Source organism: Marmota monax, unplaced genomic scaffold (genome assembly GCF_021218885.2).
Source record: "Marmota monax isolate L192 unplaced genomic scaffold, Marmota_monax_Labrador192_F-V1.1 WCK01_AAM20220418_F8-fsc00037, whole genome shotgun sequence".
NCBI lineage: Eukaryota > Metazoa > Chordata > Mammalia > Rodentia > Sciuridae > Marmota > Marmota monax.
Window position 1 is genome coordinate 2,057,603 of NW_026693245.1, and position 23,275 is coordinate 2,080,877.

Consider the following 23,275-nt stretch of genomic DNA (forward strand, 5'->3'; position numbering starts at 1 on the left):
CTTTAATTAGAATTTCTATTTCTAGATATCTAAGAAAAAATCTCTAGGAAAAAAATATTCCGCAAAATGGTATGCATACACACACACACACACACACACACACACATCCCTACCTATATAAGATTTATCTTTCCTGTTAGATTTTTTTGGTTCAATTTTTTTTATCCTACTATAATATGTGAAAATCCAAAGTTTTCCCTCATTCATTACTCTTTTTGAAATTTTAGAGATTTGCTGGCAATTCAGGTATAATAGAAACGATATGCTTTACATTATTGGGAGTATATATTAGCATGACTGGCTATGCCTATAATTAGATGTTTGACTTTCTGAATTGATTGTCGTTTACTTGTTTTTTCTTCTCTTTTATTCATCTCTTGTAGATTTTTAAAAAATAGTTCTTCAAGTAAATCCTTTAATTTTCAAGAGAGTGTTTTCTTGTCTGAGTTGCCTGTTACCTGCTTATTTATATTTTGTGGGGTGTTTTGTCTTCTGCTTCCTCAGGTTGCTGTTTCCTTCTAATTTCTTTTGGTTTGGGTAGTGGTTGTTTTGGTTGGATATAATTCCTTTCTTTAATTTTGGAGACTTTCCTCCAGTATCTGGTGTCTCTTGACTGGGTACTCATTCTAGAAGGATGGCTCTAAGTCTGATTGGAGGCTCCTTGTATATACCTGGCATTGGTACCCCAGGGGTCCTGTCGTACCTGGTCAGGTGGCTTTTTTGTTGGAGAACCTCCAAGTGTATGTTTCGGGAGGTCTTTTTTCCGGAGCTAGTCTATCCAAGAGGAATACTCTGCCTGGAGATGTCTATGCTTATTTCTTTTCATTCTGGAAACTCAGTGCAGAGAGAAGAAGGAAAGTGGGGAAGGGGGATTCCATACCCCAACAGTTTACCTAACCCCCTCTTCTTTGCCTTGTGTTCTTAAGCAGGGCCATGTTGTGGGTGGGGGAGTGGGGAAGAGAAAGTAACAACTTGGATTTGAGGAAGGAAAGGACTGGGGCTCTCCCTGCTATACTGAAGCAATTCCTATGGTTTTGGTCTGATGACCCTCCTCTGACCTTGAGGTACTTTTTCTGTTGAAGTTTGAAATCTTTGGAGCTCACAGAATGTTGAGTCTCATTGTCATGTCCACTTAACGCAGGGCTTCAAGTTCAATTTTCTTTATTGTCTTTGCTAATTTATTCACCACATCTCAATTTTCTTTCCAAGTCCCCAAATGTGTTGGTATCACACATCTGCTGCCATCTCTTCTCTTACTCCTTTTGTCGTTATGGGACAAGCACACTGAAAGTCTATTTTACCATTTAGAAATCATTTGCATTATCTTAGCCTTTGGCCTAAAGTCTTTATTTCTCAACAGACATCCTTTTCTGTTTCTTCCTAGAAATTAGTGAGAATATCAAATTCTCTGCAGTTAACCAAAAATCTGTAATCATCTTTTGATTTAAAAAGTAGCCCATCAGACATTAAAGAATCAGGTATGGCAATTTTCTGTATAGCTACAAGTAAAGCAAACTTCTTGGACACCAACTATACAAGGGGGTAACATGTTACATATTTTTGTTTTATTTTTCAGGTAAACATATACTTGCTGGGAGAAAAAAAGTATATCATATGAAAGAGTAAATAATGAATAGTATACCTCTCTTTTGCCCTAGTATCCATTTCAATGATAGCCATCCTCAGATGTAATGACTATGCCAGTTTCTTAGATACGTCCTCCTCTTTCTTTCTTTTTTTAAAATTCTTTTTAGTTGTTGATAGACCTTTGTTTTATTTATTTATTTTTTATGTGGTGCTGAGGATCAAACCCAGTGCCTCACACATACTAGGCAAGCACTCTACCACTGAGCCACAACCCTAGCCCATGTCCTCCTCTTTCTTACACTTCTTTTTACACTTATTTTTGGTACCAGGGTTTGAACCCAGGACTGCTCTACCACTGAGCCACATCCCAAGCCCTTTTTAAATTTTTTATTTTTGACACAGGGTCTCATTAAGTTGATTAGGATCTTGCTAAATTGCTGAAGCTGGCTTTGAACTTGTGATTCTCTTGCCTCAGTCTCCTGAGCCATTGGGATACAGGTGTGCCACTGCACCCAGCTCTTTCTTACACTTCTGATAACACATTATCCACATTCTTCTGACCTCTTAAACAGTATATCTTGGATATTGTAACCCATTCTTTTGCAAGAGTGTATAGTAACCCACCATGTGTGTATAATATATTTAACAGTTCCTTACCTATGCACATTTAAACAGTTTCTGATTTCTTACTACAAAACAATGTGACAATGAATTTCTATTCACCTTTATGTCAGAAATACATAAGTCTTTGTATTTACATTATTGGGAGTATATATTAGCATGACTGGCTATGCCTATAATTAGATGTTTGACTTTCTGAATTGATTGTGTATGGTTGGGATAAATTCTAGAATTGCTGAGGTAAAGGACACTAGTAATTTAATATTGATAGCCAAATTACCCTCTAGCAGTTGTGCCAAGGTATGGTCCTAGTACCAATAATGAGAGTTCCTGTTTCCCAACATTCTCTCATCGGCATATTATCACAATTTTTTCTTTTTTGAGATGGGATCTTAGTATATAGCCCAGGCTGGTCTTGAACTTTGGGTTTTGAGCAGTCCTCCCACCCCATGCTCCTGAGTAGCTGGGACTACAGGTATGCACCACCATGACAGTTTTTTTCAAATTTAATATGTGAAAATTCAAATTTAAGGGTAGTATTTATGTGTATTCCTTGGTTATAAGTGAGTTTGTCCTTTATGTGTTATAGAGCCATTTGTATTTTTTTTGTGTGAAATATCTGTTCATATTCTTTATCATTTTTCTCTGGAATATTAGTATTTTTCTCAAGAATTTATACATTTTATTTACTACTTATTTAGAAAATTAGCTCTTTGTCTATCATATATTGGAAAGTTTTCCCTACTAACACATCATTTGATTTTTGTTGTTGTTCATGAAAACCTTGGCAAACAAAAAGTTATAATTTTTTTTTAATTTTTTATTGTTGGTTGTTCAAAACATTACAAATTTCTTGACATATCATATTCCACACTTTGATTCAAGTGGGTTATGAACTCCCACCTTCACCCCATACACAGATTGCAGAATCACATCAGATACACATCCATTGATTTACATATTGCCATACTAGTGTCTGTTGTGCTCCGCTGCCTTTCCCATCCTCCACCCTCCCCCCTCCCCACCTCTCACCTCCCCTCCCCTCCTCTCTCTCTACCCCCTCCACTGTATAACCCTGAGGGTCTCCTTCCATTTCCATGCAATTTCCCTTCTCTCTCCCTTTCCCTCCCACCTCTCATCCCTGTTAAATGTTAATCTTCTTCTCATGCTCTTCGTCCCTACTCTGATCATAGTTACTCTCCTTATATCAAAGAAGACATTTGGCATTTGTTTTTTAGGGATTGGCTAGCTTCACTTAGCATAATCTGCTCTAATGCCATCCATTTCCCTGCAAATTCTATGATTTTGTCATTTTTTAATGCAGAGTAATACTCCATTGTGTATAAATGCCACATTTTTTTTTTATCCATTCGTCTATTGAAGGGCATCTAGGTTGGTTCCACAGTCTTGCTATTGTGAACTGTGCTGCTATGAACATCGATGTAGCAGTGTCCCTGTAGCATGCTCTTTTTAGGTCTTTAGGGAATAGACCAAGAAGGGGAATAGCTGGGTCAAATGGTGGCTCCATTCCCAGCTTTCCAAGAAATCTCCATACTGCTTTCCAAATTGGCTGCACCAATCTGCAGTCCCACCAGCAATGTACAAGTGTACCCTTTTCCCCACATCCTCGCCAGCACTTGTTGTTGTTTGACTTCATAATGGCTGCCAATCTAACTGGAGTGAGATGGTATCTTAGGGTGGTTTTGATTTGCATTTCTCTGACAGCTAGAGATGGTGAGCATTTTTTCATGTACTTGTTGATTGACTGTATGTCCTCCTCTGAGAAGTGTCTGTTCAGGTCCTTGGCCCATTTGTTGATTGGGTTGTTTGTTCTCTTATTGTCTAATTTTTTGAGTTCTTTGTATACTCTGGATATTAGGGCTCTATCTGAAGTGTGAGGAGTAAAGATTTGTTCCCAGGGTGTAGGCTCCCTATTTACCTCTCTTATTGTTTCTTTTGCTGAGAAAAAACTTTTTAGTTTGAGTAAGTCTCATTTGTTGATTCTAGTTATTAACTTTTGTGCTATGGGTGTCCTATTGAGGAATTTGGAGCCCGACCCCACCGGATGTAGATCGTAGCCAACTTTTTCTTCTATCAGACGGCGTGTCTCTGATTTGATATCAAGCTCCTTGATCCATTTTGAATTAACTTTTGTGCATGGCGAGAGAAAGGGATTCAGTTTCATTTTGTTGCATATGGATTTCCAGTTTTCCCAGCACCATTTGTTGAAGATGCTATCCTTCCTCCATTGCATGCTTTTAGCCCCTTTATCAAATATAAGATAGTTGTAGTTTTGTGGATTGGTTTCTGTGTCCTCTATTCTGTACCATTGGTCCACCCGCCTGTTTTGGTACCAGTACCATGCTGTTTTTGTTACTATTGCTCTGTAGTATAGTTTGAAGTCTGGTATCGCTATACCGCCTGGTTCACACTTCCTGCTTAGCATTGTTTTTGCTATTCTGGGACTTTTATTTTTCCATATGAATTTCATGATTGCTTTCTCTATGCTAAGCCTCAGGCTAGCATCATTCTGAATGGAGAAAAACTGAAGGCATTCCCTCTAAAATCTGGAACAAGACAGGGATGCCCTCTCTCTCCACTTCTCTTCAACATAGTTCTCGAAACACTGGCCAGAGCAATTAGACAGACGAAAGAAATTAAAGGCATAAAAATAGGAAAAGAAGAACTTAAATTATCACTATTTGCAGATGATATGATTCTATACCTAGCAGACCCAAAAGGCTCTACAAAGAAACTATTAGAGCTAATAAATGAATTCAGCAAAGTGGCAGGATATAAAATCAACACGCATAAATCAAAGGCATTCCTGTATATCAGCGACAAATCCTCTGAAATGGAAATGAGGACAACCACTCCATTCACAATATCTTCAAAAAAAATAAAATACTTGGGAATCAACCTAACAAAAGAGGTGAAAGACTTATACAATGAAAACTACAGAACCCTAAAGAGAGAAATAGAAGAAGATCTTAGAAGATGGAAAAATATACCCTGTTCATGGATAGGCAGAACTAACATCATCAAAATGGCGATATTACCAAAAGTTCTCTATAGGTTTAATGCAATGCCAATCAAAATCCCAACGGCATTTCTTGTAAAAAGTTATAATTTTATGTAGACAAGTTTGATGTTTTCTTTTATGGATTTCTCTGAGGTCACAGAAAATTTTCTGATTTTTTGGGGGGTAATATTTTATGATTTCATTTATTTTACAGTGATTTGATGTGGAATGTGTTTTGGAGTAGAGGTTCAGTTTTTTTTTCCCCAATTGGCTTGCTAGCTGTCTCAACAAGTTAAGATCATCCTCAAGACAAACCACAACAAGATTTACAGAAGTACAAAACCCCCTAAATCTGATCTAAACTGAACACTGTCTTCCTGACCATTAAGGCAAGACAACTGGTTCAGAACATTTGGCAAGAAATTTAATCTGTGGGTGTAGGGTATGTAATCCAAGATAGAGCCTGACCATCTCTGGCAATTGTACTGGATCTCTCCCTTGGTGTGGAATTGGGAGGGGAGGAATAAGAGCTCCTGGGTGGTTCCAGAAGTTAATCAGAATAGCAAGTCTCACCCATTGTAAGAGATCCTGAATGGAATTTAAGAATGGAATTGGAAGGGTTAAGGGAGCCAGAAAGCAAAGAACAAGTCTGGACAAGCAGGTATAGTGAAATATGAGGCCTAAGGGCTTGAGGCGAGCTCATCCTTTGAAAGGGACAAGGAAGGAGACACTGGATTTCTAAGGAGTCCCATAGCAATTCTCAGCCAGACGATGGAATTCAGACTAAGCTTTTACCTGCACAAAAAGGTGAAGCCAAGAATCCTAATAGCTCATAGACAGTAGCCCAGATCTTGGAAATATGGGCTGAAATAAGTTTTCTGAGATAAAGTAAGTATTGGAGTGGTGTTATTGGTTTACAAATAAAAATATTTACCACTACTAAGTCATACCTAAAGGTAACAGTGAACAAATTGGTATATTATTCCATTCCTTTTTCAACAAACTTCTAACAAATAAATGCCAGACACTGTGCAGACTTGGAGACAGATGAATAAGGTACAGGTTCTTGCCCTCCAGGTGCTAATCTAAGTAACATGCAGCAGGTCAGTGACAAAGACAACACAGGGGTGAGGTGCTCAGAGAGGACTCAGAGCTGAGAATTCTGAGCCAAGATCAGGAGGTAACCCAGCACTGCATTATGTCAAAAATCCTCCTTCTCCTTTTATGTAGGTTAAGTTAAAGTTTCTTTCAGAATCAAGATTGACATTAATGGTTCTGCACTTCTAGCCTCTTATTGCATGATCTCTTTAAATGCTGTTTGTTTGTTTTGTATTAAGGATGGCTCCCAGGACCTCCTGCATCCTTGACAAGTGCTCTACACTTACTACTTCCACAGCCCTACATGTCTCTGCCGGAGATCTAGTAGGATTTGACCTTAAGTAGATCTTCAGCCTGAGTTTCAAAGTATTTGTGAACCCTTTAAAATTGAGTGAGATTATGTGAGTGTGTGGGTCATAGGTTTTGTTAGAATTTTAAAGGAGCCTGTGACTCCAAGGACAATTTCAAATTAGTGACTTAGATTTCTTCAACCCAACTAAAGATATTTTATCTTTAAAATGATTTTTAAAACACCCTAACCAAACTCTAACCCAGAGATGTTTTAGTCACTGCTCATGGTCCCTTTATCCTTCTAGCTTCTTCTCCCAATTTCCAGAAATAGGAACAATAACTGGCATCGACCTCCTCTTAACTTTCCATGTTTATGTTTATTTGGCAACCCCATACTTTGCCATAATAATAACATGGGCAACCCTGTTCTTAACTGTAATAATGTGATTTCATCAAGCAGAGTTGGAAATCCACATTTCCAAGGCAATTTCTCATGTTTTCAGCCAGATTTTTTGTTCAAAAATGCTCATGTCTAAAAATCAAATTCAACACACATTTAACAAGTACTTTCTATACAAAAGATATCACACTTCATACAGAGCGAGAGAGGAGGGTAGCAGGACATGCTATTGACTTAAACCCAGTTTCTACCTTCATGGAGATCCGACATTTCATAAAACACACAGAGTGCTCTAAGGATCCAGATTGTTTCCTACCAGGGAGTGTAGGGAAAAAAGTCTAGAAGACATTCTAGCCAGGCAGCATTTCTTATCACTGATAATGCTGTAGACCTGTTCACCCTCCATTCCATATCTTCAAAATAAAAAGTGCAGACTCTGGAATGTTAACATCTGATCAGAAGTATTTTAAAAATAAAGCTAGGAAAAAAACTAACTTTTGTCATAGAATAACAAAGAAAGAAAAAATGGAAGCAAATGGTATAGAAAATTTGTACAATAACTTACTAAGGTATTAAAGGATATATAACATTATTATTCACATAAATAGAAGAAATTTTGACAATTGGTGGTTAATAAAGAATTGTATTATCATTATTGCTATCATTTTTTTTAAAAATATGGTTTTGAAGCCACCCAATGGAAAAATGTATATTTTCCTAAACTTTACTGTTTTGCTGGAAAGATTTACAGACTATGAGGGCTTTCCTACATGTAGATCAAGGACTTTATGTTTGTACATTTTTCTTCTTACTAAGTCATGTGTAATCAAGTGTGTATTATCGAGTAAATTTGCTGACTGCATTTAGATAAATGTTCACAAAGCAGTTTCACATTTACTATAAATCCTGTACAGTATATTAGCATGGGCTAATCATTTTCTTACTCTGTGTTTTCAGGATAAGCCAGCACCTGCCAAATTTTTGAGACAGCTCAGGGCTTAGAGGAAGGCTCATCTAAATAAAGGCCAGCTAAAGTGACATTGCAAGGATTTAATCCTCTGGCTGCCCTGTGAGTTAAGGCTGATTTGCAAGATTCTTCTTTCCTGGGGTCCAGCTTATCAGTCTCCAGAGCCCTATGACTTAAGAGCATAGAGAAGCACAAAATGAAGCAGGTCAGAGATAAGCACCAGCAGCAGGGACTTGAGGGCCTTGGAGAGGCTTTTACACACCATTGTGCAAGATTTCCTGGCCATCACGGTAAATAGCAAACGGGAGCCTAGGACGCAGCCACCTACTATAAAACAGCAGCCTCCACGTCCAGCCAGAAGTTCAAGTCCCATCTGGGAAGAGTTATGGTAACTGGACGTGTGTCTAGTTGTACAGGTAAAGCTTAGAAGTTCACGGCCAGGGAAGGTGGGAAGGGCTGGACAGCCTCTGTCTGTTCTCACTGAGGCTGGGAAGGAAGCTGCTCAGCAAGGAGTTTCTGCCAGCTCCCAGGACAGCTGTGTGGGACACTGAAGTCCTGCGAGCCTCGGTTCTCATTTCCCACCCACTGGGCCTCTGCCTCCTCTGGAACCTGCCCTGCTCCTGGCTGAGATGGAGACGTGAACCCGCGAGGACGATGACCGCAGTGTATGCAAACGGAGGTGGCCTGGTGAACACCCACAGTGCCAGGTGGGAGCGGCGAGACAGCGCGGAGAGCGGTGGTCAGACAGACTGCAACAAGGAGGGTGAGGAGAGACAGCCCCGCCAGTTGACACCTTTCGAGAAGCTGACCCAGGACATGTCCCACGATGAGAAGGTGGTGAGGGAGATCACGCTGGGGAAACGGATAGGTTTCTACCGAATTCGAGGGGAAATCGGAAGCGGGAACTTTTCCCAAGTCAAGCTTGGGATTCACTCCTTAACCAAAGGTAGGATCTGACTTCCCAAGTTCTTCCCAAGATATCCTGGGATCTAGTTTGTGGGTGAGGTATGAGGGGAGGCCAGGAGAGCAAAGGAGACTCAGCTGAGCACCTGCTACATCCAAGCCCCGGGCCAGCCCTCCTCGGTGGCTTCCCAGTTAATACCCACAATAACAATGTGAAGCCAATATTGTAGGTGGACATAATGCCTTTTTTTTTCATTTATTTATTTTTATGTGGTGCCTGAGGATCGAACCCAGTGCCTCACCCATGCTAGGCCAGCACTCTACCACTGAGCCACAACCTCAGCCCCAGAAGCCAGTATTTTAATTACTATTTTACATTTAGGGAAACTGAGGTCCAAAAAAGTAAAATGTGGGTTTGGTAGTTCAATCTTAGGAGTATTTTTGCTCCCCAAACTCCCACTACACCATCTGGACAAACTCCCACAAAGGTCGAGGTAAGCCTGCCCTCTGCAATCAGGCCATGGAGAAGGGGACTGGGATGTGGCTTGGTTCCAAGGCATCACATCTCCTGAGTCCACATTCATAACTTCTATTTATATTTGTGTATCAGTAACTATGGCACAGAGTGGCACAGTTGACTTCCCAGATGGCCACTCTCTGGATAGTAGATTCCAGTTTCCCCTCTAACCAGAACCTGCTACTTCTGTTATATTTGGGGAAAGGGGTTTGATCTCAGTACGTTTTCTGCTTCAGTCTATTTTGTATCTGTTCTCAGTGTTGCCTGGTTCCTCAGTCCACACTTGCTTTACTATTAGTCACTCTGGGATTCTGGACTAGCAGTGCCCACCACTTTGGCCTCAAGGAGAAACTGCATGGAGAGCTCAGCACCCTTTTACTGCCCAACCTCCTTGTGGGTATTTCCCCAAGGCACCTCTAACTTAGGTGAAGCCTGACAAGAAAGAAAGAAAGGAATGAAGGGAGGAAGGAAGGAAGGACTTATAAGCATAATTTACAATGCCTGAAGCCCATGGGCTCTACTCTCTCCCAAGAGTCCCTTACTAACATTTTTTCTCCTTGGACCCAGCATGCTACCATGTCCCAAAGCTTCTCTTTTCTTCTATCACAATTGTCTTTTGCTTTCTTTTTTTCTCTAGCCTTTTTTTCTCCTGCAAAACTGTGCCCTTCCAATCCCTGTGTTTGGTCTCTGTGAAAAAAAAAAAAAGCCTCATTCGCATACACATATGCATGCATTACCACCTCCAACAGGCACACATGCCAGCACATACACTCACAAGTCACAGGAGCTTCAAGTCCCCTTCCATGTTGCTCTGAAGCCTGAGTATCTGGGTTCATGTCTTGGCTACTTTACTTACTTATCTTGGTAAATTACAGTACTTCTCTGAGCCTCAGATAACTCATTAATAAAATGTACAAAATAATAGTGCTTACTTTATAGTCCATCAGAAGTATTAATGAGTAAGTGCTCTATAAATGTTAGTTATTGGTATTATTTTGCAGAGTTGGTTAAGCCTTGCCTCACCTTTGTTTATAACTAAAGATCAATGGTTCCTTTATCAACAGAAGTTCATTCCCACATACAAACCAAGATCCTTATGTCCTGTTTTCAGCTCTGCTACCCACAAATTACTTGAGAAGGAAAAAAAGAAAAAACCCAGACCCCACTCAAGAGCTTCAGATTTAATTGGCCTGGGTTGAGGCTATTTTAAAATTCTCCTGGTAATTCCAATTTATTATTTTAAATTTTATTTTAAAATTCTCCTGGTAATTCTAATGGATAGCAGAGCTAAGAAACGGCACCTAAGCGATTTGCATATGCTGTAGACAAATGACTTTTTAAAAAAAGCTTTTTTTTTTTTTTTTTGTTACAAATCCAGGTAGCTTGTCTTTTAGACTCAGTTTAGAAGTATTGTCAGGGTTTGATGCTGCATTTACTTTCAAATTTCATTTTCACTTGGGATAATGTTCATTTACATAAATTAGATGCAGTTCCCACCCTCAAGGATAAGGGGAGAGAAAAAACATATACAAATAAATATACCACAAGCAAAATTTGAAACTTATATAAGAAAAGTCATGGATTTAAAAGAAAGAGACTCTTCCATCTTGGGGACTATTGTAAAAGGCTTTCAGTAGGGATAGTTCCACTTCAAGGATGAGTAGGATTTTGGATCAGTAGTTATTAGAGGATGGAGGATAAATGGGTAAAATAAAGTGAGTTAAAACCATAAATATGGGAAAATGATGTGTGGTACAGTTTCCCTAAACACTAGGAAATGGTGGGAGGAAGGACTGGAAGCTATGTTGAGGCTGAATCATGCTGGACTCTGATTTTTGTCTTAAGGATCTGGAATTGCTTTTTTTTTTTTTTTTTTTTTTTTTAAGAAATAAAGAATCATCAGGATTTCTGTGGTTAGGACAAGGCTTTTGGAAGAATAATCCTATAACAGTGAGAATGATGTTGGGAAGATAGGGTACAGGAGGCAGGAAGCAATGGTGATAGCTCAGACAGATTAGAGGAGATCCTGAGCCAGATGGTGGCTGTCAAGATAGAAAGAGCTGTGTGATGCTGAGGAGAAGAATCCACAGGACTGGAGTAATGGTCAGGGTTCTCCAGAACCAATACATGGTATGTACATATGGATGGATGGATGGGTGGATGGATAGATAAGAGATTTATTATAAGGATTTGGCTCACATTATTATGAAGAATAAGAATGAGAATTCCCAATATCTGCATTCAGGAGCTGGAAACTAAGGAGAGGCAGTGGTGTAGTTCCTATCCAAAGGCAAGATCCAAGCCAGTGTTGCAGTTGAAATCTGAAGGATGCAAAAACCAATGTCCTAGCGTAAGGCAGTTGAACAGGGGGAGTTCTCTTACTTGGGCTTTTTTTCTATTCCTATCTTTAACTGATTGGAGGAAGACAGCATTGGGAGGACAGTCTGCTAATTCAAATATAAATCTCATCCACAAACACCCTCACAAACACATCTAGAAAAATTCTTGACCAAATGTCTGGGCATCATTTGGCCCAGTCAAGTTGACAAATAAAATTAAACATCACAGTTGGTAACTAACTGCATGTGGAACTGAGGATGGAAAGAAGGGAGAAGGCACTAACTTTGCCTTACTTGATGATGTGAACCAAAAGAAGAGCAGGGCTAATACAAACAGGGATATGTCAAGGAAGAGCAGAGGTGAGATGGAAAACAGGTCCCAGAGGACCTGTCTACCTGGAAGTCTTGTGCTCAGGCAGGGACATGGGCATAAGGTCAGACCATGTTTAAATTGAGGTGATCATGGAAATAGATGGAAATTACTGAGGAGGACAGTAGAAAAGGGTGATGAGCAACTGTTTTATACCAAAATAACTACTGGTTTACATCCTGATTGGCATTTTATATCTATATAAGTTGTATGTATATGTGTGTGTGTGTGTGTGTGTGTGTATACACACGCACATATATATGTATATATATATACATATATTCACACACATACATACACATAAATGTGTGTGTCATATACATGTGTGCATTTTAAATATGTCAATGGAATCATTTAATCTTGCTCCATTAACACCATGATTTTTTTTCCAGTACAGGGGATTGAACCCAGTGCTCTACTGGTGAGCTATACCCCCAACCCTTTTTATTTTTATTTTGAGACAGGGTCTCAATTCAGGCTGCCTTGAATTGTAATCCTCCTGCCTCAGCCTCCAAAGTGGCTAGGGTTGCTGGTGTGCACTACTGTGAAAACTACCATAGTGGTAAATACCATAATATAAAAAAAGAACATTTAAATTTTTAATTGACACATAGTAATGTGTACATATTAATATAATCTATACATAGTAATTATACATATTAATGGGGTACAATGTGACATTTTAACACATCAGATCAGGGTAATTGACATTTCTGTCACCTCAGATAGTTTATCATTTTCTTACGTTAGGAATATTCAAAATTTTCTCTGCTGATTTGAGGGTATACCTCAATGGTGGAGTGCTTTCCAAACTTGTACGATGCCCTGGATTCTATTTCTAGCACTTCAAAACAAAACAAAAAAATAAATAAAGAAAAATTCTCTCTGCCATTTTAAAATATTCAATTAATTATTGTCAACCATAGTCATCCTGCTGTGCTATAGAATGTTAAGTTATTCCTTCTATACCACCCAACCCTGGGCCCATTTATCAACTTCTCTCCATCGCTCCCTCTCACACCTCCTTCTCAGGTTCTGGTAAACACTTATATATTCTCTATTTCTTTGAGGTAAGCTTTTTAGCTTCCACATATAAGTGAGACTATATGGTATTTGTCTTTCTGTAATTGACTTATTTCACTCAACATAATGTCTTCCAGTTCCATCCATATCATTGTCAATGAAAGAATTTCATTTTTTTTTAAATAGCCAAATTGTATTCTATTGTGTGTATATGCCACATTTTCTTTATTCATTTGTTTGTTGGTGAATGTGTACATTGATTCCATCTGTATGTTGGCTGTTGTGAACATACAGGTGCAGATGTTTCTTCAACATACTAACTTCAATTTCTTTTGAACACCATAATTTCTCAAAGCCATTAATTATAGATATTTTTCAATTCAACGTGTATTAATCCTGTCACTTTTAAAACCTACATAGAATTCCATTATACAGCAATAGCATAAATTCTTTAACTTGATCCCCATTGATTAGTGTTTTGATTGTTTCTAAAGTTTTGCTGTTATTTAAGATGATACAAAGATTATCTTTTTCCATGTATCTTTGCATACTTGTATGACTTTTCATATTCCTAGAAGTTAGCTCTCTTGGTCAGAAGGCATGCATGGAAAAGTTTTAACGCACAGTGCCTGATTGAAGGGCAGCTTTTGAATCTTTACTCATAAATTAGGAGAGATGTTGCTTTTCAGTGGCCTAGAACAATAATGAAAAACAAAAGAAAAGCCCCAGTGGAAGATAAGGGGCCAGAAATTGAGGCAGGAGATATGGTTAGGAAGGATAGAGGAGAATTTGGATAAAGCCATGCTGGGAGAGGAATTCAGAAGGGAGTGATTGTGCTGAGAGGATCCCAGAGGCCACCTTCTGCAAAGGCTGCTGGATTGGCCAGCTTTGAGCTGCTGATGGGAGGATTCAGATGTTTTCCAATAGAGAGGAAGCAGGGTGGGACTATGAGAAGAGAATGGGCTTCAGGATCAAAACAATGTGCTTCAAATCCTCATTTGGGCATCTGACTTCATGTATATTACTTAACCTTGTTTGTCCTCAGTTCCTCAGCTATACATTAGAGCTAACGACTCTTAGAATTGTTGGGAAAATTAGAAATACCGCATGTGAAATGCAAGGCACATAGTAGTTTACTCAGCAAAACATAGCTCTCATGAGCACAGCTTTATTTCTTACTTAAACTTATTTCAAAAGGAAATTTATATCATGATAATGAAAAACTGACATCACTTGTTCAGAATATCATGATAAAAATATAAAAATATGATAAAATATGAACATAATAATAATAGAATGGTACAAATAAATACAATGCAAACAACTTTAAAAGTTTCAAAGGAAAATTACTGAATAACAGAAAGTAATTGGAAAAATTACTGCTAACAACCAGTCTGACACTTCCTCTTTGCCTTAATTAGAATTCGGGGGGAACTGAAATGAGAATAGTTTTTTATGCACTGAATAATGATTCAGTGCTATTTAAGGCTGTTTCCATGCCCCCAAATAATTTCATGTCTTAAAGTGTTAAAGGTTCCACTTTAGGAAACCCTGACTTCATCCATCCTTCCATGTCTTACACATTAGAAAATGGAGGGCCAGAAGTGCCTGTCCTGAGCTCATGACAGAGACAGGTTTAGAACGGGGCTTTCTTCTCACCCCATCAGGCTACCTCAGAATTTTAGCATAATATGGAGGAGGCACCTCTCACACTGTGCCCTTGGTTAGCTAGCCAAAGCTAGCCAGGTACCACTGTCTCCTTCATATCTATGAGCACCCTTCCTCCTTTCAGCAATACTCCCCAAGGAGTGTTCTTGCTTTCAAAATGTATGTGGAAAAGTCAAGGAAACAGAAAATAATAAAGGAGCAATAGGAGTATATAACCATGTTAGTCAGCTTTGTACAACTATGACAAAATGCCTGAGATAATCACTTTTAAGGAAGAAAGTTTTATTTTAGTTCACAGATTCACAAGTTTCAGTCCATGATGGCTTTGCTGTGTTGTCTTTGGGCCTGTGGTGTAGTAGGACATCACAGTAGAGAACATGCAGCAGAGGAAGCTCTCACCTCATGGCAGCCAGGAAGAATAAAGACAGAGGTGGGAAGGGCCAGTGTCCTAGTATTCAGTTCAAGGACATGCCCCCAATGACCTGAAGTCCTTCTACTAGGCCCCACATCTTAAATGTTCCACAACATCCCAATAACTCCATTGGCTGGGATCCAAGTTAAAACATGGATCTTTGGGGGACATTTCATTCCAATATACATAAGTAACCAGATATCACAAAATCAGCATGGTTTCTTCTTGCCACCAACTTTCTACCTGTCCTTTTCCTCATTTAGACACTATCTGGGGAAGAATTGCCACTGTCTTTACCTGGCAGAAGGGAGTACAATATTGAGGGTTTATATTGACTTTGGAGTCAACCAGACCTGGATGGAATTCCAATAATTTTTTTCTCTAGCTATGTGACCCTAAACAAGTTATTTCAATGTTCTGTGCCTCATTTTCTTTATGTATAAAAGAAGGCAAATAGTATAACTAAGAAGAACAAATAAAAAATAAAATAAAATGAGGCAAATATATCAGCTGCATAGGATTGTTGAGAGGACCAAATAGAAAATATATATATAAATATAAATAAATAAATATAGAATATCTGCCATGTGCCTAGGCAGAGCACATGGTAAGAATTCATTAAATACTAGCATTAGTCTGCTTTCCAAGAAGTCTAGGTTCTTTAGGCCTGAGTCATAGCATCATTTGGTTCATGGAACAGTAACCTACTCACTCTCACATGGAAAGGGGTGTAAGGAGTACAGGGGAATTCTCTGGCCCCGGCAGGGAAGTGGGGTTACCCTTTTCATCTCCTTTCTTTCTCTGGGACTTCTGGTTTTTCATTTCTTCCTCCTGTGAAGATTCTCCCATCTTTCTATTCGTTTGTGAAAAGTAACTTTCTATTCTTATGTATTCAAAGGTACATCATGGCCAAGAATGGCCAATGCCAGTCTCACATCCACTTTACCCCTGGGCTTTATTGCCCATCTGCATTCTACAGGCCTCATTCTATGTCAGTTCAAATTTTGAGAGGATATGTTTGTTCCCTGGCAGCTGATGATGGGCTACCTTTGAGTGAAGGCAGCTGCAGTCTTTAGGGCCATGTACCCACCACTCTTTCAGCGGACCCCAAGGTCCAGAGCAATGTTTCTGAGGAGGGAGAGTTGAGAGGGCAGCAAGTTGATGGACACATCCACCACAGAGCCAGTGACCTGCTAAGCTGAGCCATCTCCATAAGGTTGGAGAGTTCTCATTTTGTAGACAGGCTGTTATGTGAGGAGGACAGGAGGAAAAGGCACAATGATAACAATTGGTATTTACATAGTGACTCGAGTTCCAAGGCTTCTTGTCTGTAATGTTATCAAATTAACTTCATGCTAGTCCCCCTGAGTTAGAGGACATGGTGTTTCCCTGCCATGCAGGTAGGTAACTGTGTGACCTCCTCGACATGCTCACCCAACCTGCCACAGAGTCCTCCTTTTAAAGGCACAACATCCCCCCTGGTTATGGGATGGTTTGAGTGAAAGAGGACAGGAAAGTAGAGTCATTTGCACAGACGTGATCCCATACAAAGCCAGCGTGCCCAGAATTGTCATCAGGTTTTCTAGGAAACATGAACAGTCTGGATGAGATGATGGAAGTGATTCCCAGGAAAGTAGAGCATTCAGTGCCAGGAGCAGCTCAAAAACAAAAGACACCAGCTGCTCTGGTTCTCTTGAAAGAAGGCTCCAACATGGGCCTCTGCTAGCTGAGTTTATTTTTATACTACCAGCTGAAATTCCCTTGGGTCCTGCAAGTGGATAGGACAGGCTGAGAGCCATCATGATCTGCTTTTAGGCTGATGGGCAATTTCTCAAAAGAGATGACGTTCTCGGCTTCTGAATATTTTATGTTCCATCTGTTGCCATCAACAAAGGAAAAGGGGCACAGGTGACTATGCTTTTCTCTGCTGCTACCCTTCCTGACCTCCTACTCCCCTCTACTTTTGTCTCATGTTTCTAGGATCCTTTCTTCTTCTCTTTCAGTTTATTTATTCATTGGCTCATTCACTCCTCTTTTAAGAACAGCAATATGTAATAAACATCTCATAAGCACATGCTTTGGTGTGGACCTTACAGAGACAAGTAAGAGACACTTCTTGCCTGATAGGAATTCATGGCCATTGATAGAGACAGGGAAACAACTGATAAGTGCTGTCACAGAGTAAGGCAGCAAAGGTATGCCCACCAGGGCCAGATAGAATCCAGAAGGGGTCTGTTGATCTTGCACTAGGTCTTGAAGTTTGAGGAGACATCGAGGGGAAAGAGAGTTCTAGGAAGACAGATAGGATATAAAGTACATGAGGTATGAACCAGTGCAGTGGAGTATTAGGAGATTAAAAACGAATTCAATGAAGCTAGAGCACGGAGCACCCACAGGGTGGTGGGATAGAGTGGGTGATGTAGTCAGGGACTTGACCACAAAGGATCTTCTTGCATATTTAAATTTTGTCATTTAGAATTGGGGAGCAACTGAAGAGTTTTAAACAAGAGATTAATACAAGGGGTTAATTATGATTTGATTTTAGTGAAGAAGGTGAATTGAAGTTGGGGACTGACAAGAGTCCAGAAAGGCAGGAAAAAAAAATTGGTCCAGATGAACGAAGATGTCCATTGCAATTAGGGAGTGGCAGTGAGGATGGAGAGAGGAGGATGCATTTGAAAAAATGTTTTAGAATGTTGAAAACCCTTGGGACCAGTTAGATGGGTAGAGCAGAAAGAAACATGAGGAAGAAGTGTTGAAAATGATGTCCATGCTTCCAGTTTTAATAACTTAGCAGTAATGAGTAAATTGCAGGAGAATAAATGGATCCGAGAGTAAAGATTTGGGAGCACTGACTTGGAGGTATATGGAGATCATGACTAAGAAGTAATGATTTGGGATTTAGTAAAATCCAAGCTATAATAAAAATCTTGGGGATTTAAGTTTACAAGCTCCTTGGTGTCAGATAATGTATCATATGAAACTTAGAGCCTCCCCCACATGCATTAAGAATACCAAACACTTGACGAATATTTGGTGAATTAAGTTCACGACTAATTTTTCATGAAAATCTGGTTACATTGGAAAGGACCTAGGAGAGGGAGCAGCACATGGTACCCTGCGATAGATGCTCTGAGCTATCATCTTCAGGAGGACAGGGCTGGAACTAACTCAGTCTGTAGTAAAGCCTAATGAAGAAGTCCCACTGGTTTTAAGAAAGTAATCTCTCCTTTTGAATATAGTCATTAAAATAGTAGTTTAAAAATGGTTAGTTGTAACTTTAGGAATTCATTCTAAAAATAAGTCTAATGTTGGAAACCTAAAATGTCCATCATGGTATTATTTATGGTGTTAAGGACTAGAAATAACTTGCAGGATCCAACGATACAGGAGATAGTCAAATAAATTAAACTAGGTGCTGGCACTGGTTCCCAGCCACTAGAAATCACGGTTATGGAGACTGTATCATGGAAGGTGTCTTGGACACAATGGTAAGTGGAAAAAGCAGCAGGCAAGCTTTGCACTGTGATGCTGATACCCTAGATTCTTGCAATAACTAAAGGAAATCATTCACTACATCAATATTTGCTGTGCACTTACTTTTGTTGAAGAAAGACTGTAGGGATCAAAGAAAGAAAAGCAGAGGTCAGCCTGGCGCCTATTGCAAAAACTCAGTCAAGACCCTGGCTTGGACCAGGAGGGGGGCAGTGGAATGCTGAGAAATGGCTGGACTCTGGCCACGTTTAGGAGGTAAAGAAGATAACAGGATCTGCTGACAAATTGAAATGTGGAATAGGAAAGAGTCTGGGCAACTACAACAAGAGTTTGCATTTACTAAAACAGAGAGACCATGGGAGGCACCTATGTGGGCAGGCAGAGATCTTGGGTTTGGCATGACTGTCACACACCTATACACTACAGAGCAAATGCTGTTGGTACCTCACCATTTCAGCACATGCAGGCCTGACCTGCTAGGACCTGCTCTACCTATTCATGTCCACTGGTATATTTTGTATATATACCACTATTCTAGAAACTGGGGTATAGCAATAAACAAAACAGACAGCCATCTCTCTCCTTATGGAACTTATTATATTCCAGTGATGGAGTCAAACAACAACAAGTGAGTAAAATATTTGTTGTGTTATGTAGTGGCGAGTGGTCAGAAGGAAACTAGAGCGGAAGGATGGACAGCAGGCATGGAAGGCTACAGTGTTTAGAGAAATTGGCTGGGGACAGCCTTACCAGGGAAGTCATAGTTAAACTGACAGAAATGGAACAAAGCAAAGAAGCAGAGGGGATGGCAAGATTGAGTGTGCCAAGCTGAGGGTGTGCCTGCATTGCTCTCAGACCAGCGGAGGGGCATCAGGGCAAAGAGTAGCAGGAGCCAGATGGTGCAGGGCCAAGTGTGTCATAATAAGGACTTTGGCCTTTCCTAAGAGGGAAACAGAGCCATTGGGGAGAGCCAGGAGTGACCTGACATGGCTTACTCTTTAACAGGATCACTCTGGGTGCTTTGTTGAAAATAGACTGGAGGGATCAAAGGGAAAAAAGCAGAGGTCAGCTAAGAGCCTATTACAGTAACCCAGACAAAATCCTGGGCGGCTTGGACCAGGAGGGTGGCAGAGGAATGCTGAGAAATGGCTGGACTCTGGCCACATTTAGGAGGTAGAGAGGTAACAGGATCTGCTGACAAACGGAACGTGGATTATGAAAGAATCTGGGCAACTACAATAAGAGTTTGCATTTACCAAAATGGGGAAGACTGTGGGAGGCATAAGTGTGGGAAGGCAGAGATTAAGAGCACAATATTAAACTTGGGTTTGGCACACCTGTTGCACACCTATACACTACAGAGCAAGTGCTGTTGGTGTTCACCATTTCAGCACATGCAGGCCTGATCTTCAGCTGCCAGTCTCTCCATCTCTTTGCCACTGGCTTTCTCTAGCTGCTAGAGCCTGCTCTACCTGTTCATGTCCACTGGTATATTGTGTGTATATACCACCTCTTGTTTATTCTACTATTAATGATGTGAATAGTTTCAAGTGTTTGGGCTGTTATGAATAATGGTGGTCTTCATCTGTTTTGTCTTCCTCTAACAGAATAATTCAGGCTAATTTCTAAAGAACAGAAAATTAGCCAGGCACAGTGGGGGCACATCTGTAATCTCGGTGGCTTGGGAGGCTAAGGCAGAAGGATCACAAGTTCAAAGCCAGCCTTAGCAACAGTGAGGTGCTAAGCAACTCAGTGAGACCCTGTCTCTAAATAAAATACAAAATGGGGCTGGGGATGTGACTCAGTGGTTGAGTGACCCTGAGTTTAATTCACGTTCCAAAAAAAAAAAAACCAGAAAATTATTTTTCACAGCTCTGGAGGCTGGAAAGTCCAAGATCAAGGTCTAATATCTGGTGAGGTCTTTCTTAATATGTCTATGGTGGAAGGTAGAAAAGGGCAAGAGAGAGAAAATCCACTCCTGCAAGATCTTTATGTAGTGACATTAATCCACTTATAAGGGTACCAACCTGGTGACCTAAACACCTCCCCAAAAGGCCCCGGCTCCCAACACTGTTGCAAGAAGATTGGGTTTCCAACACATGAATTTTAGGAGACCACATTCAGACCATAAAAATTGTCATGAACATTCTAGCATAAGTATTTTGGTGTTTCTATTGGGAAGAATTTTTTTTTTTAAGATGAGGGAAAGCATTCATGTGCTAATGAAGTAATGAAATAGAAAGAGGAACGTTGATCATGCAAGAGAGAATGAAAAAATTGTGAAGGATTGATCTTGAGTAGTTAGAAGATGGAATGCATGCAGCATGTAAAAGAGTCTCAGCTGAGCCTTAGATAGGAGCAGGAACCATTTATCCAAGGTAACAGGAAGGCAAAGTCTGTGGGCACAGATTCAGGTTGGTGAGAAGACATGGTGAGAAGAACTTGAGAAAATTCTTTTCTGTTGCTTTTTAAACTCAAAGTAAGAAGCAAGGTCCTTGGCTATAAGTGAGGGGCAGGAGAAGGTATTAGAAAGTTGACGGGAGACAAAGCCATCAAGGAGGCATTTGGAAGTGTAGGAAGGTTATTGGACTAGGGAGATAACAGTACATCTGCCCAGAGGTGAGTGATCATTCACGCAAAGTGAGACACGTGGTCATATTCAGCTGCATGGGTGCCGACAGTGAGCAGGTGGGAAGCTGGATTTAACCAGGTTTGTTGTTTAGCTGAGTGACCCCAACAAGATGAGAGGAGGCAGGGGAATTGAAGGAGTGTGCAGAACTGTGATGACAGAAATTAAGATCCGCTCACTCCTCCACTGAATGCCACCATCCTTGGAGTTGCTCAACCTAGAAATCTTGAACTCTTCTTTGGCCCCCAACAGCCAAACACCGGGTCCTATTGATATTATCTTCTAAATATCTCATCTTTGCCTAGTTGGATGAAACCACTGTAACTCATCTTCTTCATCCACACTTACATCATTCCCCCCACTGCAGCCAGAAGGGATCTTTTAGAAAAGGCCAGCCTGCCCATTTAGCCCTGTATTATGGTTTGGATGCAAGGTGTTCCCCAAAGGCTGAGAGACAATGAAAGAAGGTTCAGAGGAGAAATGATTGGGTTGTGAGAGTCTTAACCCAATAAGTGAATTAATGTCCTGATAGGGATTAACTGAATGGTAACTGTAGGTTGGTAGGGTGTGGCTGGAGGAGGTGGCATTGGGGGGCGTGGCATGGGGGTATATATTTTGTATCTAACCAATGGAGTCTCTCTCTGCTTCCTGATCATCTTGTGAGCTGCTTCCCTCTGCCACACTCTTCCATTATGATGTTCTTCCTCACCTCAGTCCCTGAGAAATGGAGCTGGCTGTCCATGGACTGAGACCTCTGAAACTGTGAGCCCTCAAACTTTCCCTCCTCTAAAATTGTTCTTGTCAGATCTTTTAATCACAGCAGCAAAAAAGTTGACTAAAACACCCGGCTTACAACCTTCTAGTGATCCCTCACTGTCCTCAAGTGAGGTCTTAATGTGACCCCCCCCAAGACCTTGGCCCTGGCCAATCTCCAGCATCAGCTTGGCTTATATTTTCCTTCATCTCCCATATACCCCAGAGGTGCCCAAGATGGTTCACTGGTATGAGGGGGGAAACTAGTACTTCCATTTTTATTTATTTGTAATTGTATCATTTTATTTCAGTGATTATGCATATTTAAAGTGTATGTTAGTAGTACATGCTTACAATTTATTGATAAATATACATATATTAGGGTAGTATTTAGAAATGTCTTACAAAAAAATTTTTTTAAATAACTTGTGATGCTTCTGCCTCAGCCTCCTGAGTCACTGGGATTACAGGTGTGCACCACCATGCCTAGCTACACAGCACACTTTCTAGGTTCTAATATCTGTTCATACCCCTAATCCCTTGTTCTATGTACATATTTTGCTTGGTCTAATCTAGGTTTGAAAATTTGAATTTGTTGTGGGTACTTATTCATTGGAAGCTTTTGCAGAAAATTTCAGATGTCCACGCTCTCTCTAAACAATAAAAATTGGAAGATTTCACAGTACCAGGTCTACATTCCCAACAGTAACCATCATCTCTGGACTTGAGTAGCAGCTGTCCCTTCATATCAGGTCAGGTGCACCTCAGGACCCTCAAGTTTCCACTAACTCCCTGCTGCTTAAATGAGCCCGCTCTGCTCTTACGACCTGGCCTCTGGACTTTTTGACTTTGCAAGTGTGGTTTAAATAATGTGTTGCCCACTAGGTGGGACCTGTGTCAGTCACCTCATAAGATGTGAGAAAGGAGAGTTGAATTTTGAAATCTGTCTACTTCCTTCCCTGTTTCCTGCCACTATCAAGAGGGTCCTCAGGATTGTGATAACCATGTTGTGAACAACTACCCTGCTCCCAGGCCAGCTGCTGCTCTACCTACCTCCCACACTGTAGCCAGCCCGCTCTTTAAAAATGGCCGTCAGATCACAACACTCTCCCTTCAAACCTTAGGTTTCCATTACCATAAAGACAAAGGCAGCATTTCCTGAAGCTGGTTATCTGACTCT

General features: G+C 40.3%; 1 protein-coding gene across 1 annotated transcript in view; it reads left to right on the top strand.

The window, feature by feature from the left end:
* The window catches only part of Nim1k (NIM1 serine/threonine protein kinase), a 68,767-nt gene that overhangs the window by 39,788 nt on the left and 5,704 nt on the right, over positions 1–23,275 (top strand). Inside the window, exon 2 of the mRNA XM_046456301.2 lies at positions 7,977–8,932. Within this exon, the coding sequence (XP_046312257.1) occupies positions 8,641–8,932 (292 nt within the window). The 5' untranslated portion in view covers positions 7,977–8,640. The remainder of the gene's footprint in view (positions 1–7,976; positions 8,933–23,275) is intronic.